At 32.8% G+C, this 15,386-nt stretch overlaps 2 protein-coding genes across 2 annotated transcripts; one reads left to right on the top strand and one right to left on the bottom strand.

The window, feature by feature from the left end:
• The first annotated feature begins 2,486 nt into the window (after positions 1 to 2,486).
• LOC145570350 (protein LOW PSII ACCUMULATION 1, chloroplastic-like) lies at positions 2,487 to 6,541 on the top strand. Its single transcript, XM_081629401.1, has 4 exons — positions 2,487 to 2,890; positions 4,797 to 5,369; positions 5,461 to 5,511; positions 6,164 to 6,541. Exons 1-4 carry the CDS (start codon positions 2,670 to 2,672, stop codon positions 6,300 to 6,302), a joined length of 984 nt encoding a protein of 327 aa, XP_081485527.1. The 5' UTR covers positions 2,487 to 2,669; the 3' UTR covers positions 6,303 to 6,541.
• Positions 6,542 to 8,706: 2,165 nt separating this feature from the next.
• LOC145570349 (photosystem I reaction center subunit IV, chloroplastic-like) lies at positions 8,707 to 10,157 on the bottom strand. The gene is made up of 3 exons (XM_081629400.1): positions 9,858 to 10,157; positions 9,074 to 9,139; positions 8,707 to 8,959 (listed from the first exon to the last, which is right to left on the bottom strand). The coding sequence occupies exons 1-3, from the start codon at positions 10,071 to 10,073 to the stop codon at positions 8,849 to 8,851; spliced, it is 393 nt and encodes a 130-aa protein (XP_081485526.1). The 5' UTR covers positions 10,074 to 10,157; the 3' UTR covers positions 8,707 to 8,848.
• Between the last annotated feature and the right edge of the window lie 5,229 nt (positions 10,158 to 15,386).

Below are 15,386 nucleotides of genomic sequence, written 5' to 3'. Positions count from 1 at the left end.
ATCTGGTGGTTTAGGGGGTGGAGGTGGAGGAGGTGGTGTTGGGGCCGGGGGTAGTATCGGTGTCGGAGGTGGTGTTGGAGCTGGGGGTGGTGTAGGAGGTGGAGGTGGTGGAGGAGTTGGAGGCAGTGGTGGAGGATCTGGTGGTTTAGGGGGTGGAGGTGGAGTTGGTGGTGGCGTTGGAGCTGGAGGTGGTGTTGGGGCTGGGGGGTAGTATCGGTGTCGGAGGTGGTGTCAGTGCTGGAGGTAGTGTAGGTGGTGGTGGTGGTGGAGGTATTGGGGTCGGTGGTGGTGGTGGTGGCGGTGTTGGAGGAGGAGGCGGTGTTGGTGGAGGTGTTATGTCTAGGGGTAGAAATAGCCACAAAAATGTCGAAGAAGTTAATCCATAAGTGTAGTTATTGCCATGTATTGAGTTACTACACGTAGCCTTGTCATAGTATTTTCTTGTATGTTTAAATCATTTACCTTATCGTATGTATAAATAAATAATTATATAAATAAATATGGCATACAAGGCAAAATATATAAAAGAGTTATACTGTGTACAATTATTTACACCTTTATCTTTAGCTATTTCAAACATATTGGTTTATATAAATTTAGTTTTCAAGTTACATATATCATATTCCATATGTGTTCATCCTTACATTGTTTTAAAATTTTAAAAAATACTAGATAACACTTTCTAACAGACTAACATAATTCATTAAACTTCTTCCCTCCAATTAAAAAATACGAAATATCAATATATTGTGACTGATTCAGAATTTTATGGATGGTAGGTTATCAATTCACCACGCACCGTCCATCAATGATAATACAAAGTATCAATCAATAATATAATACATTGTTTACAAAATAAAAATCAATACATCTCAAAGAGTCATTCTCTAAGGATAATACGAAGTAAGTATTACCACTTTCGTTTCTTTTTAATTTTTTTTTTTTTTTTGGTATCGTAAATGAGCAGAAATAAATAAAAATATTGTTTGTACTTTGAATCCAATCGAGTGTATATAAAATCTAAATCTTCATTTTGATATTATGCAAATTTATTTATTTATTTATTTATTTATTTTGAAGGGAATTGATATTATGCAAATTATTAGAGATAAAGTTAGAAATATTATTTACCATTATTTATACACCGTATGAAAGATATTATTGGGTGTAAGTGTATATAACTATATTGGGTTAGTTCCTGTGCCATGCACGGTAATTATTAATAACCATTATTAAACTATCATTATAATTAGTTTTTATAAACAAAAAAATTCTACAAATATAGTTGACAAATTTAGAGCAAAATAAAGGATTACGAAAGATATGTTAAATATGTTTAAAATGAGTAAAATTATGTTAAGAAATTTTTTTATAGCTATAAAAATATTCGTGTTAAAGAATATGTCAAATCTTTTTATTTTAAGTAAATATATTATATAAGATTAGAGAATTATTTTTGTAAATAAGATTTGTTTCTTTAATTGAATATTATTAAAAAAAAAAACCCCAGAAAATGACACGTGTCATTGGTGGTGTGTCTTTTAATATATAGTTATTGATGATTGATAAGAATTGATCTCTTTAATGTGATATTATGCAAAAAAAGATAAAAACTTGCACCTATTACGTATTGTTTTTTATATAGTTTGGGTCATTAGGTTGGGTTTGATACTTTGATTGGGTCTTTTTGAATTTGACTTAATTAGATAAAAATTGTATAACAAGGTTGTCAGAATGTCAAGGTGTCAATTTAGGTCATTAAGTTGGGTTTGATCGAGTCTATTTGGATCAGGTCTGTATTGAATTTGAATCACGTTGAACCATAATGATAATACAGGTCGAAATCTAAATAAAATAATTTTTAAGTTTAAATTTAGTTAAACCGGAAAAAGTCGATTTTTGACACCCCCTAAACTAAGCATGAACAAAGAAACATGGGAGGACATCCATAGGGGTGAGCATGGGACAGTTACCCGTACCGTTAGTACTAACGGTTCAGGTAACCGATAACAAAAATCACTAAAAGTGATATCCTTAACCGAAATGATAAATTCGGGTACCTGGATTTTCGGATCGGTTATCGAGTACCCAATAAGATATCAAATAATGATAATTAAAATTAATAATGTAGTTATTATGATATCATTTAACACTAATTAACAACAATACCATATCATCTTGACAAAATTATTAATAATATTACTAATCATTGATATTATAAAGTGATTATGAAGTAAAGTGTAAGAGTTTAGATTTAAAAAAATAGATTTAAGTAGGAAAAAAAAATGCTTATCAAATCGGATTTGGTAACCGTTAACTTTAAAATGATATCCAATAATCATACCCGATAACAAATTCTCGAAACGGATACCCGAATCGTTATGATTATTGGATCGAATACCCTAATTTTTGAAACGGTTACGGATCTGATTTCGGGTAGTTTTGCTCGGCCTTAACATCCGTGGCACAATTCTAGTCATCAAAAGGATACAAAATTTCAGCCTCAATCTTTCTACCATTCCAAAAATAAACGAAAAACCCCGCAAAAAAAAAAAAAAAAGAAAATAAAACGAAGATAGCTGTGAATCAAACTGTTTAACATTTACTTCCACCATTGATGAATCTTCTTTGCTGATGTACTTCACCTTCACTTTATACTCCATAAATCCATGGCTTCCGTGGCCCCATTTACCCTTTTTCTGAAATGGGCACCCCATAATTTATCTCTCCAAAATTGTAGGAGTAATTCCTCCAAATTTTCACAAAAATTTCTGGATTTTGGGAAGGTTTCTTCTCTATCTAGTTATGGTAATGGGTTTAGTAGTAGTAGAAGAAGTATTTTTACTTGCTCTGCTTCAAATAATGAATCCAATCCTTCAGATGAAATCAGGTTTTATTTGGTTCATTTTGTAATTTCCTTAAATTTTTAATTTCATGTGATTTTATGGTGGTTGTGTTATTTTGACATTGTTTTCATTTCATAGTGATATGTTAAAATGTTGGATTTTGATGTTGTTCAATTTTTAATTTAAATGATCATAGTTAAGAGAAAATATAGTGAAACTGAAAGGTTATGAATCTTTTGACTTGTTTAAGCCTTTAAGGTTGCTTGTGGAACAATTATTACTTACTTCCTCCGTTTCTATTTAGTTAATGCGTTTGATTAGGCACATATATTAAGGAGAGAGGAAAGAGTTAGACCCCGTTCACTTCACTTTATTTTTGCTGAAGTGAAATTATTTTTACTGAAACAAAATTATATTTGATGAACTTAAATTATTTATACTAGACTGAAATTATTTTTGCTGAAGTGAAATTATTTTTACTGATTTTCTATTATAATTCTTCTTTAAGAAAACTGAATTTTATCAAACTGAACTTATACAACAGGGCCTTAGAGAAAAGGATAAAGCAAGTGAGGTAGCTAGTAAATGCAAGGTAAAAAAACTTATCCCAAAAAGAAATGTGTCAGTTAAAAGAAAACTTCCTAAAAAAGAATACATTTCAACTAACAAAACGGAGGTATTAGACAACTTAAAATGTCAAAATCTTGTATGCGGGGGACTTATAATAAATTATTGTAAGTTCGCCTCACCAAAGACTTGTTAAAGCCAAAAAGGTGTATATTGCATATATATTCTTGTTGTTTATAATTAATACGCTCAAAATTTATATCTTATAATATTGGCAATGTTCCATACATGTCTATTTAGACAGTTTAGAGATTAGTCTCTGTAATGTTACTTTGTATGCTTTCTTGAAATCTAGTCAGAGCTTCAAAGGTCCAATGTTCCTATGAAAAAAGGTATTGTAAGTTGAAATTAAATGAAGATGATTATGTATGAATACCTCCATCCCTAAGAAATAGGCCACATGAAATAGGCCACATGTGAATGTGGGTATTTTACAAGGAACTATGTTACAGTTCCTCATTTATGTTTAAAATTTTGCATTCTCCGTCGTGGACTCCATCATAAAAATCTAAGGTTTCATGACAATCGAATCGGTTTAAGGACTTAGGACTCCCCTCCCATGAATCTTAAAAGTTTACAAGCGATCAGGCCTTACCAACAATAGCCACTACTGAAACAGAAACAATTATATACTTTCTAGCCATTCCTTATTCAGAACCAGAAACCTTCTTTCAGTATGCCACATTGCCACTGATCTTCTGGTTGACCATAGTCTTGATCTCGTTAACTTTACAGATATCCGATCCCACACGGTTTCATTCCTGTCACACTACACTTTATAATGTCGCAGCTCAGCTACAAGCCTACAACAGCTGCAGCAATATTCCTTCTGAACTGGGATATTCTATTCCTCCTGTTTCCATCTATAAGCGATTAAAAAGTACTTGTAGTGGTTTCTTCCTTGATTCTTTTCAGCGTAGAACATATGTCAGTTTCACTTATATGGTGGTGAACTCTTTGCCTACTTTGCACTTTTATAGCCTTCTTTAATATGGCTAGCCAAATAATAAATATGTGCCAAGTATAGAGAAGTTTTGTATAGGTTCTAGCAATCTTATACAAAAAAGTTGATCAGTGGACCATCTATCATCCCTTCCTTGTGCCACTATCAAACCTTTAAATACATATTCAGGTCCTTGATATAGACTGTATGAATGCAATTGTGTTGTGACGTGTTGAGTTCTAAGCTGATATACATGTCTTTCCAACAGTGTTTCTGACTTAAATGCTTGCCCTTTTGTCTAACTTGACTAATGCTTTTCTTATCAGGTTGTGATTTCCAAGTATGGCTTCCCTGTATTCATGATTTTATTTGTTCTTCAGTTCTACAGCCAAGATAAGGAGTGAAGTTCTTACTCCTTTCCGCTCTGTTCGAATGTTCTTTTACCTTGCCTTCATGGCAAGTGGTGGCTTGGGTACTTTAATAGCTGTAACACAACTGATTGGTGCTCTTGTAAATCCATTCAGAGCAGATGAAGTCCCTGAAATTCTCAAGGGTCTTGGCATAGATGTGGCCGCAGTTTCTATCTTTGCCTTTCTATATAGTAGAGAGAACAAGGCCAAAAATGCACAGATAGCAAGACTTTCAAGGGAAGAGAACCTCTCTAATCTTAAGGTCCGTATTGTTGATCAGAAGACGATTCCAATTAGTTCATTAAGAGGGATTGCTCGCCTTGTTATTCTTGCTGGTCCTGGTTCCTTTATTGCTGAGTCCTATAAGCTTAGTGAACCTTTCACTGAGAGGCTTGTGGAGCGTGGGGTACTCGTGGTTCCATTTGCAACCGATGGAGAGCTTCCTACCTTTGAGTTTGATGAGAGTGAAGATATGAAGGATTTGACTAGCAAAAGGAAAAGGCTTTGGCAATTGCTGCCTTTTAATATATCTGAATGGTCCAAGTAAGGATCTATTTGTGGAGTCCATTGTTTTCAATATTTGTTACGCTCCTCTCTTTTGTTTTCTTAAAATTTTTGTTTTTCTTCTATACAGGTGGATAGATGAACAGAAGAAGCTAGCAAATGTCTCCTCTGATTCTCCAGTGTAAGTACTGTAGCACAGAGCCCCGAAGAAAACTCCCCTCCCCTTCAGACTATATATTCTTTACTTTAGCTTTCTGTTGCAGCCTGCTTATGTTTTTCCTATGTTTGGAACAGATAATCCTTTGTTATTGTTGTAGGAAATCTAAATGCTTTTGCAAACAAAGAGTCCCCCAAGTTGATCCATTTTCCAATAATCATGATCTTTTTGCCCCGATGAACTCAATAGTAATTAATAGCTACCAGAATCTACATAAAGTCTTACTACTTTATGAAAAGTCCTACATGGCGTCACATATCCTACAAAGAAACTTTTTTTAGGAATGTTATCAATGAATTATGCACTTTAATGGAGTGTTTGTCTTGTTAAGCCACCATACACCAGCCATGTTTATAAATTTTATGAATGAAAGAAATTAGTCAAACTACATAATAAAAATCAGTTTATGGTGTGTAGCTTCGTACTCTTTGGTCTTTGTTACGCAATAATATTGATGAACCTGCAAAGTATCAGAACTACTGAACTAGGCAACCCATTCTGTCCTGTATGTACTGTGCATATACAAGCTAATACTATGAGGCTTTGGAAGGTTCTATTATTTCTAAATTCTCAGAATTTGCATAAAGGTTTTATATGCATCATTTACCATCTACAGGTATATGTCCCTACGCATGGATGGTCGTGTTCGTGGAAGTGGAGTTGGTTACCCACCGTGGAATGCTTTTGTAGCACAGCTACCACCAGTAAAGGGTTTGTGGTCAGGCCTTCTTGATGGCATGGATGGAAGAGTTTGATAGGGTATTCTTATTCTTTGTTTACAAGGTTAGCTTTTACTTGTAAATGGTATCAATTGGCAACAGCCATTTGTATGTGTCGAGTCTGTACTTCAGCTTGGTAGTATCCACCGCCTGCACAAAACACTAAATGCAACACTTAATTTATGAGTCATTTATTGATACTGGACTCCACCAAAAACAAAAACAAAAATCTTTGTACACAAAATGCAATTTGGTCAACACTTCTGACCTCCCAATTGATCTTATACCTCGTGTATGCTTTCAACAATTTCGTTTTATCTGTGCTATCTGGCTCTATGTTGCAGACTTGCAGTATCTTCAAAGTAGGCCATTTAAATTGGTAAAGTCAAATGTGTAAGGAGTCAAAAATCATGGAATGCGAAGTAGTTTTTATCGTAGGCACTAGATGCTGTAGGTGGTTAAGAATTCAGAAGTATAATTTTTGTAAGATACTTCACTCCAAGTAAAGGCCGGATGATAACAATTGCTTTTGCTTGGATACAAGCTTGCAATGATTTCTATGTTCTATTTTATTAGAAAGAAGATAAAGCCTTAGGTTAACCTTGGAGGAGCTTGAGAACTAGAAAAAAATAATTATTCAAGTTCGTTTTTCTATTGTCAATTCTGATTTGTATACTGCATTTGGCAGGATAAGTGCATGTGTTTTAAAGACAAGAATTATATCAGCTGAAAGTCCTGTAACAAAGGTAAAATGAGATATCAAAGGGTATTTTAATTATCATCTGAAGGAAATTCTATAACAACTTTCAACTTAGGAAGAAAATATGAAGTGGTCTGTGAGTATAATGTTTGATATTTGTGAGTTCTGGATTATAAAACAGCCAAACAGATTGTAGATGTATAATGTTTGGAATTTGAGAATTCTGGAGCTCCTTCATTTTACTCGTATATATCCGCATTTCTGAAGCCAAGATCTTAGTGTAGGCTTGTCACCTCAATTCTAGGATAAAATTGCAAGGAATCAGCCCAATATTCAGCCCAGGCCTGCTATACGGTTCACTTATGCTAGGAAGAGAACTAAATCAGCTTCAGCATCTAATTGATGAATGAGCTGGAACATGCTGTTAGAAAGTTTGTTAGCATTGAGGGCAATTTTGTAATTCATCTCCTAGTTTGTTATTCCCTAAAGTCAGTTAGTTTGTTATGATTAATTGTATTAAAGAGAGGTTTGCTTGAGGAGGAGGGTATGCAAAAATTTACTGAGTAAACAAACTTGGAGAGATACTCTTCCTCTCGAATGAAGAGTGATTGTATTGCTTGATTACACTGATCATCAATACAAATATCAGTTACTTATCTATTTTCTGCATTAATCATCTTCCTCATTACCCTGTTCTGAGCTAATTCCTAGCAAAAATCTTTGTTATGACATGATTTTTAGCAGCAGAGCAAAGTTACAGAATTGACGATGGTTAATTGAAGGTTTTTTTTGGCTCTGACCTCTTTTTTTCAATGAGTACAAATTCGTTTATGAGATTGTTAATAAGGGACATAGGGTAACACGAGATTTTTTATAGCCTAGTAACCCACAGTGTGCGGCTCAATTTACTGAGTAAAATGGCAAATGAGGCTTAGGTCACAGGGGATTGTCAGCTGATGATACTAGATAAGCTCATAAGACTGTTTTAGTGAGCTTGATTCTTGTGCACATTTTAATATTGAGTATAAGTCGAATGCATTGCGAATGACAAGAAAGTGTTGTGAACTTATTCCTATCAGTGCTGCTGCTTGAAGAATGTGGCAGATTGTGTTGAAATCTCATTAAGGATGTACAAGTACAACACGAATGTCTTACCAGTTGCTACTGATTTTTTTAAAGTTGCTACAAATACACGTGGGAGTTTAAGGGTTTTCTTGGTTAAATTACGGGTAATTTTAGAAGAAAGATCCCTGAGACTCTGAATTTGATCATCTTTGAGTTTATTCCCTGAGACTCCGTAATTAGAAATTGCAGAAGAAGATTAAACTCACAAATTCCTCTGAAATGTATGATATCATTATTCTGCTATGTCAGAATTGTTTTCTGTCTGTTTTGCATAATCTTGTTAGTTCTTCACTACTCCTGTACTGCTACTAACTCTGGTGAAATAACTTCTGACCATAAGCTACTTCTACAACTCTGCACCGCTTACATTACAACCAATCAAACTCAGAAGCAGCATATATAACAGATTGACAGTTCAGTTCGACTATTTATCGCTTTCATAGGAGTAAATAGCAGCATGCGACGGGTTTTATGTTATTTATGACTAACGTTTGCCAATGGAGTTGCCAAAAACTGTAGGGAATTTTTCAACAATCAAATGATATATCCCCACGTTTTGATCGCTATAAATATGAAAAGAATATGGTTAATATTGTTGATGATGAGGAGCATATATGAGCAGTTTTCATGGGCAAGAAGTTGATATTCAAAAGTAGTAGATTTACATTGGATAGACAGTAGAATAGCTCCTAATTCATCTAAATGTTTGGAAATTTCACAAACTTATAGCAGAAGCACATATATTAATATAGTTTGCTCATGCAACTTCAACTTCTTGAATCTCATCCAGTGCATAGTTGTTGGTTGATACATTCGCGTAGTTCACCTTGTTGAATCTCACCACAACTGGGTATCTTGTTTTTGGATCCTGCATATTGAAAATTTCCTAGTTATATACATGGTTTTCGAAAAAACTGAAAAACTGCAATGATACCGAAGAGGCCTTATAATAGATGAAACTTCGAGGGCAGAGATTATTAACCTGGTCGACAGCAACCACGTTGCCAACACCCTTGTACCAGTATGATTCCTTCCTCAAGATTCTCACCTGCAATGTACCAATTTTGAATTTCATGTTCGTATATTAGTACACAAATATGCAAATACTTGTACTACATATGTTTTTTCTTCCTGATGTAAATTTACTCCTAAAACTTGTGTTTTGTGAACCGAAAATCTTAGTTCATCTAAAGAGTTATTGATGTTTAACAAGTTGCTGGAATCATGACAATTAGGAGTTCAAGATGCAGCAACACCGTGAGATCATCTCACTCGAAAACTTAAACTACCGTTACTTTTCTGTAAATTGTTGTATTGATATCATATTGGAAGTCACCTCTTTACTTCTAAATTAACAGTATAAGTTCTACTCGTATAAGTTCTACTCGATTCACAAGTTAATAATAGAATATGTTATGAATCAACAACTTAAGCTATCTTAGTTCATAGATTAATTAGAGATACTTTTCTTAGATATGTTGTATGGTACAAATTCATGATTATAAGATTTGGATTATAACTTGAAATTGACAACCCTTTTAAGCTAATTATTTTTTTGGTTCATAAGATCAAGTAGGATGTAAGCAAAGACAAGTCGAGCCATCAAATACAAATCAGATATCACTAACACTCTAGCATAGTAATCAATATGATAACTTATCATCCAAACTGACAAGAATGGTATAACATCGCTACTAACATGGTATCAGAGCCAGGTTAACTTTATATACACGGATCATAGGAAAAAAAACACACAATGAGTTTACCTTAGAACCCCTCTTGGGTCCAATTGGAGGTGGCTTAGCAGCAGCTTTAGGCTTCGCCTCACCTTCGGGTGTGGCGGGAGCGGGTGCAGGAGCAGCAGCAGCCTCATCAGCTGCCCGAACAACCAACCTAGTACTCCTTGGTGATGACAAGTTTTTGTTAGACAACACAGGTGCAAACCCAAGACGAGCAGCAACTGATGATGCTATGCTAGCCATTTTTTTTTTTTTTTTTTGTTACAAGAAAAAAAAAAACTTTATGTAAGTTGAAGAATTAAGTATGTGAAAATGAAGGAGTGCCTTGAACTAGAACTAGAACTAGTACTAGTAGTGGCGTTGGTATTATTCATGATCCAAAAGCTTTTTTCTGTTTTGGATTTTTGTTTTGGATTTTGGTTAAAAGATTAGGGAGGAAATATTATTTCATCCATTGGGAGTTTGCCATTTGTCTTGCCATATCTTATTTATGTGGTTTATCTTATTGCTGTTATCTTTTTCTTTGCTTTCAGTATGGCCACGGTGCTCTTTGTTTTTTTTTTCTTCTTTCTTTTTTATATTAATCTTTCCGTTTTAATTTGAAAGTCTCATCTTCACTTTATACACTCTTTAATATACTACGTACATTTTTTACCATTAATATCTTTATTATATATTAATAAAAATTTGATACGAGTATTAAAAAACTATAACAATACTTTAACCTTAAATATCTTTAGTTAGATGCTTGTAAAACTTTACAAATATTTTACTATAAAAGTATGTGTTGTGACTAATTTAACAATATATTACATAATACCATTTATTTATTATATATTTGTTAAAAAATTAAGTCAAAGCTAATGTGTGAATAGTGTAATCTCAAGTGATACATTTAAGAAGAAGAAAAATTGAAAGAACATCACATGACTATATATATTTTGTTAACGGAGTATATATTAATGTGATCTTTTAGTCAGAGTTCTAAAAGTTTGAATACTACTTATAAAAGTTAAAATGAAACTACTAAATTGAAACTAAGGGCATGTTCACTTCAGCTTTATTTCAGTTCAGTTCTACTTTTAATTTCCTTCCTTCATAAAATATTCATTTCATTTCAGTTCAGCTCAATAAATATGAACAGACCCTAAGTGTTTTTTTTTTTTTCTAATCACGACTAAAAATAGTCATTTTTTTCATATTAGGTTCTTTTTTGTATAATCAAGATTATAAATAGTCATTTTTTTCATATTAGGTTGTGAGTAAACGAGCCACACTTTTGTTTGAAAAACATCATAAAGCATGACATAACAAAAACTAATGAACTTTAGCCTAGGCATTTAAGCACGTCATATTTTGATACATTGGGCATGTTTGTGCTTGGATTGTCGTCCTTTTGAAATTTAAGGCACAATGTATTATTGGACTAGACCATGCCCTTGCCTAGACAACCCCTTATGAGCCTGACACGACATAACATAGTCTACGTTCATCTTTAGAGGATAAACATGTGACAATGATGATTATCAACCATAATTTTCATGAAGTGTTTCCTTTGATTTTTAGCACTTTGACATTTGCATTATTTACAATAGATGAAAGCCCGTGCGATGCACGGTGTTTTATACATAAATCTGAAAAGATTATTTTCATAATGTTAAAAGATATTTTTTTTTATTACAAAATTTAAATTCTACTCCGTAAATAACTATTCGTAGTTTGTTTTTTGTTTGACACTTGAAATTATATTTTAAATTATCTCATTATTCATCGGATATTAGGATTAAATTTTTAATGTGAAAAGATATTATTTTGTTTTTTAAATAATATAAATCATAAATCCTCTTTGTATTTTCGTTTGTATAACGAAAACGTGTTGTTTCTCTATACATATATAGTTATAGAATCACTATTTTTGTTTCACAAACAATAACTTAGACCGCCATTATTCTTTTCATCTGTATCAACTTTATACAATTAAAAATTAATAAATTAAACCCAAACTATATGGTAAAAATAAGACAGTGGGAGAAATAGTAAAAAGATATGAATTTATAAATTTGTTAAATGAAAAATACATATCAAGAGTGTTGCATTATAGAAATTAATCTAATTGAATAAAACTATATCTTTATAATGAAATTTCATTATCACATTTGATTGCTTGATATAAACTATTACTCAACCAATCATTAGAATATAGAAGTTGCCAAAAAAAAAAAGACTTATAATAAGATAAGTAGTATACTGATTTTTTGAATGAAGCTTAGCAAAAGCATAATAATGTGTACAAATCATTAGTATCATATCATCCCTAATGAAAAACTAAAGTGTTGAAAATAAGTTAATCATTACTCCATCTAGAAGGTTGATAAATATCAACCTTCCACGATAACATTACTTTCCATCCACCAAAATATTGAAATAAATGACCCAACTAATGGCGAGCTAAGCTAAATCAACGTTTATATGGGGTGAGTCTAATGGTGAGCTAAAGAAACATGCATTTATAAGGGTGAGTGGGAATGAGATGGTAAGTCAGTGGTGAGCTAAATAAACGTTTATATGGGGTGAGTCCAATGGTGAGCTAAAGTAACGTTTATAAGGGTGAGTGGGAATGGGATGGGAAGTGTCACGTTTATATAGGGTGTTCGACTTTAACTATGTGCTATCATGAAATTCATGATAGCCTTCATAAAATTCTATTTAGAATTTAGAAAATCATTTTATTATTATTATTATTATTATTATTATTATTATTATTATTATTATTATTATTATTATTATTATTATTATATCATGATAGACTTCATAAATTCTACCATGTAAATCAATTTTGTTTAATTATTTTGCTTTATCCAAAAACGTTTATGTTAATGTATGGAATAACATAAATCAACTACCCTACTTTATCATCTATTAATTAAATTTTCAAAAAAAAAAAACATCTATATTTTTGCTTTATATCCAAAAACGTTTATGTTAATGTATGTAATATCATTGTGCTAAATCAACCTATTTTATCATCCATTAATTAAATTCTCAAAAAACATCTATCTTTTTTTTAAAAAATTTTGTGTTATCTTTTTAATTTACTTATCTATATTAACTTAAAAAAATTATCTAATTTATTTTAATTTATAATAATGCTTGGATATAAACTCTCAAATCCTATTCGTTAATTTTGCTTATGTAGCAATTGAATTTTTTAATTCTAAAATAAATTTTAAATCTAATTTTTCATTGGTCGAAATAATGACTTTGCTTATGTGGCGCTCCAAATGCTCCTGAAAATGCCTATTTTATTTATATATATATTAGAATGATAGAGGTTTTCAAAAAAATCTACATCAATAGAGTATAAAACATATTTTTAGGCTCAACCATCAGTTTAAGTTTTTGATTGAATTGGTCCAATAACATGGTATCAAGAGTTAGTGTGACAGAGTATAACATATATTTCTGGGCCTACGAATCTTGATATAAGGGATGTCTAGGTATGTCTGGACCAACTCATCCATTCACAATTCAAGCCTTACGAGCTCTTTATACTAGAGATGTCTGGACCAACTTATCCATTCACGGGGCGTTTGGTAGGAGGGATGGGATTAAGTGGGATAAGGACGTGGGATAAGAAGATGGAATTAATAGATGGGACAAGGATAAAAATAGTGTATTCCATTGTTTGGTATGGGTTGGGATTAGATTGGAATAACTAATCAAAATACAAAATTACCCTTACTATCCTTTCTTCACTCTTCCGGGCCTGTTCACTTCAGCTTAATTTCAGTTCATTTCAGTTCCAATCAGTTCAGTTCAGCTCCAATCAATTCAGTTCAGTTCAGCTCTTAATTTCCCTCTCTCATAAAATATTCATTTCAACTCATTTCAATTCAGTTCAGCTTCAATCAGTTGAGTTCAGTTCAATTCATTCAGCTCAATAAATGTGAACATGTCCTTCTTCTTTCTCTTTCATTAAGGGTAAAAATGTCTTTTTATCCATTAAATTTGATCCCCATCCCTTATACTACCCCCCTTGGTCATTAATTTGGAGGGATAACTTAATATTTTATCCCCCTCCTAACCCCCCTCCGAACCCCCATCCCTCTAAACAAACAAAAGATTTCTTGAATCCCTCCTCTTTTATCCTATCCACCCTCTTCTATCCCTCTAACCAAACACCCTCTATTCACAGTACAAGCCCTACGAGCTCTCATGTGAGGGATCGTGATTGAGTATAAAATATATTTTTGGGCCTTTTTGTTGATCTCATCATTAAAGGTGACCCTAGTCTCACTTCTTCTAGTCTCCCAACTTCTTAGAGAACCTATTCTCTATTGAATTCAATTAGAAACTCTGATATATTTTCTTTTACGAGTATGTATCTTCTTATCTTTTATGTATGATCATTTTTTTTCCTTGTACTTCTTACTTTTAGTTCTTTTTCCGAGATTCGAAAAAATAATTAATTACTTTCCAAATTGAAGGAAAACAAAAACAAAAAAACCAACACTCACTTATGAGTTGGAAAAAAAAAAAAAAAAACACTCACTTATGAGTTGTGCATGACTTCCTTCAAACTTGGCTACCAAATCAAAAAAAAAAAGCCAAAGGTTCAACAAACTCAACTCTAACAACGTCGTACCACAACTAGTTGCTATAAATTTGTTAACACATACATATCTCATCCTTTAAATATTTAAGGGCCTTTACCAAATTTGGTAATAAAATGAGCACATATACAAGTAGTATAAATTTTGTATTGCAGAAAGTATATACGACTATACGTTGTATAAAGTATTTTCTAATGAGGATTTTCAAAAAATAGCAATGGATAACTAGTTTATATAAACTAGATTTCAGCAAATTAAACCATGTAGTCCATACTATATTCATTTTGAAATTCGTGTATGACGATCGAGTATCAACTAATAACAATTTTGTTGAACATAATGGGGCGTGTGATGATAAGGCCAGATTAAACGTAAGAGATACAGTACTTTTGTGTGCGGCGTGTAACCTCTAACAGATCGAGTAACTCCTTACCAATTAAGTAAATCATGAGCGAGTGAGTAAACCCTAATCGAGTAACCCCTGATCAACTTAGTAACCCTAATCGAGAGAGTAACCACTGACTAATTAACCCCTCTAGTATCCCTTAACCGACCAAATAACCCCAAAGGGCTCTAACCAAGTAATCCCTGACCAAGTGAGTAACCCTAAACTTATAGCACTAACAAAGTAATCCCTATAATAACTACCCACACAGTGCAGCTAGCCACATATAAAAGTTTATGAAGCAAATAACTATTGATATTTTATATGTCCAAGATAATTGCAACACTTTTTATTTAGTAATGACCCGCAAGTGACCTATTTGAATATCTTACTTGGTGAGTTGGTGATGAGTTGGTGATGAGTTGATCCTGCCAAGTAAGGTAAAGCTAGCCATGATCAAACAGTTTCAGTACTCTTATCAGTCACTCTCTCTGTGTTATGAAGCTTGTATTTGCTCCTTGTTTGATAAGGAGGTCCTCGTTTGCAACTTGTACGTCC

Source organism: Chenopodium album, chromosome 12 (genome assembly GCF_948465745.1).
Source record: "Chenopodium album chromosome 12, dcCheAlbu1.1, whole genome shotgun sequence".
NCBI classification, from domain to species: Eukaryota; Viridiplantae; Streptophyta; class Magnoliopsida; order Caryophyllales; family Amaranthaceae; genus Chenopodium; species Chenopodium album.
This window is presented reverse-complemented; position numbering and strand designations above follow the sequence as displayed.

Bases quoted from the DNA above. Each gene is read 5' to 3' on its own strand.
- LOC145570350 (XM_081629401.1), top strand. From the start codon at position 2,670: ATGGCTTCCGTGGCCCCATTTACCCTTTTTCTGAAATGGGCACCCCAT. The intron at 2,891-4,796 runs GTTTTATTTGGT...TTTGTTCTTCAG, and splicing joins AATCCTTCAGATGAAATCAG to TTCTACAGCCAAGATAAGGA. The intron at 5,512-6,163 runs GTAAGTACTGTA...TACCATCTACAG, and splicing joins GTCTCCTCTGATTCTCCAGT to GTATATGTCCCTACGCATGG.
- LOC145570349 (XM_081629400.1), bottom strand. From the start codon at position 10,073: ATGGCTAGCATAGCATCATCAGTTGCTGCTCGTCTTGGGTTTGCACCT. The intron at 9,140-9,857 runs GTAAACTCATTG...GGTACATTGCAG, and splicing joins GACCCAAGAGGGGTTCTAAG to GTGAGAATCTTGAGGAAGGA. The intron at 8,960-9,073 runs GTTAATAATCTC...TTCAATATGCAG, and splicing joins ACGTGGTTGCTGTCGACCAG to GATCCAAAAACAAGATACCC.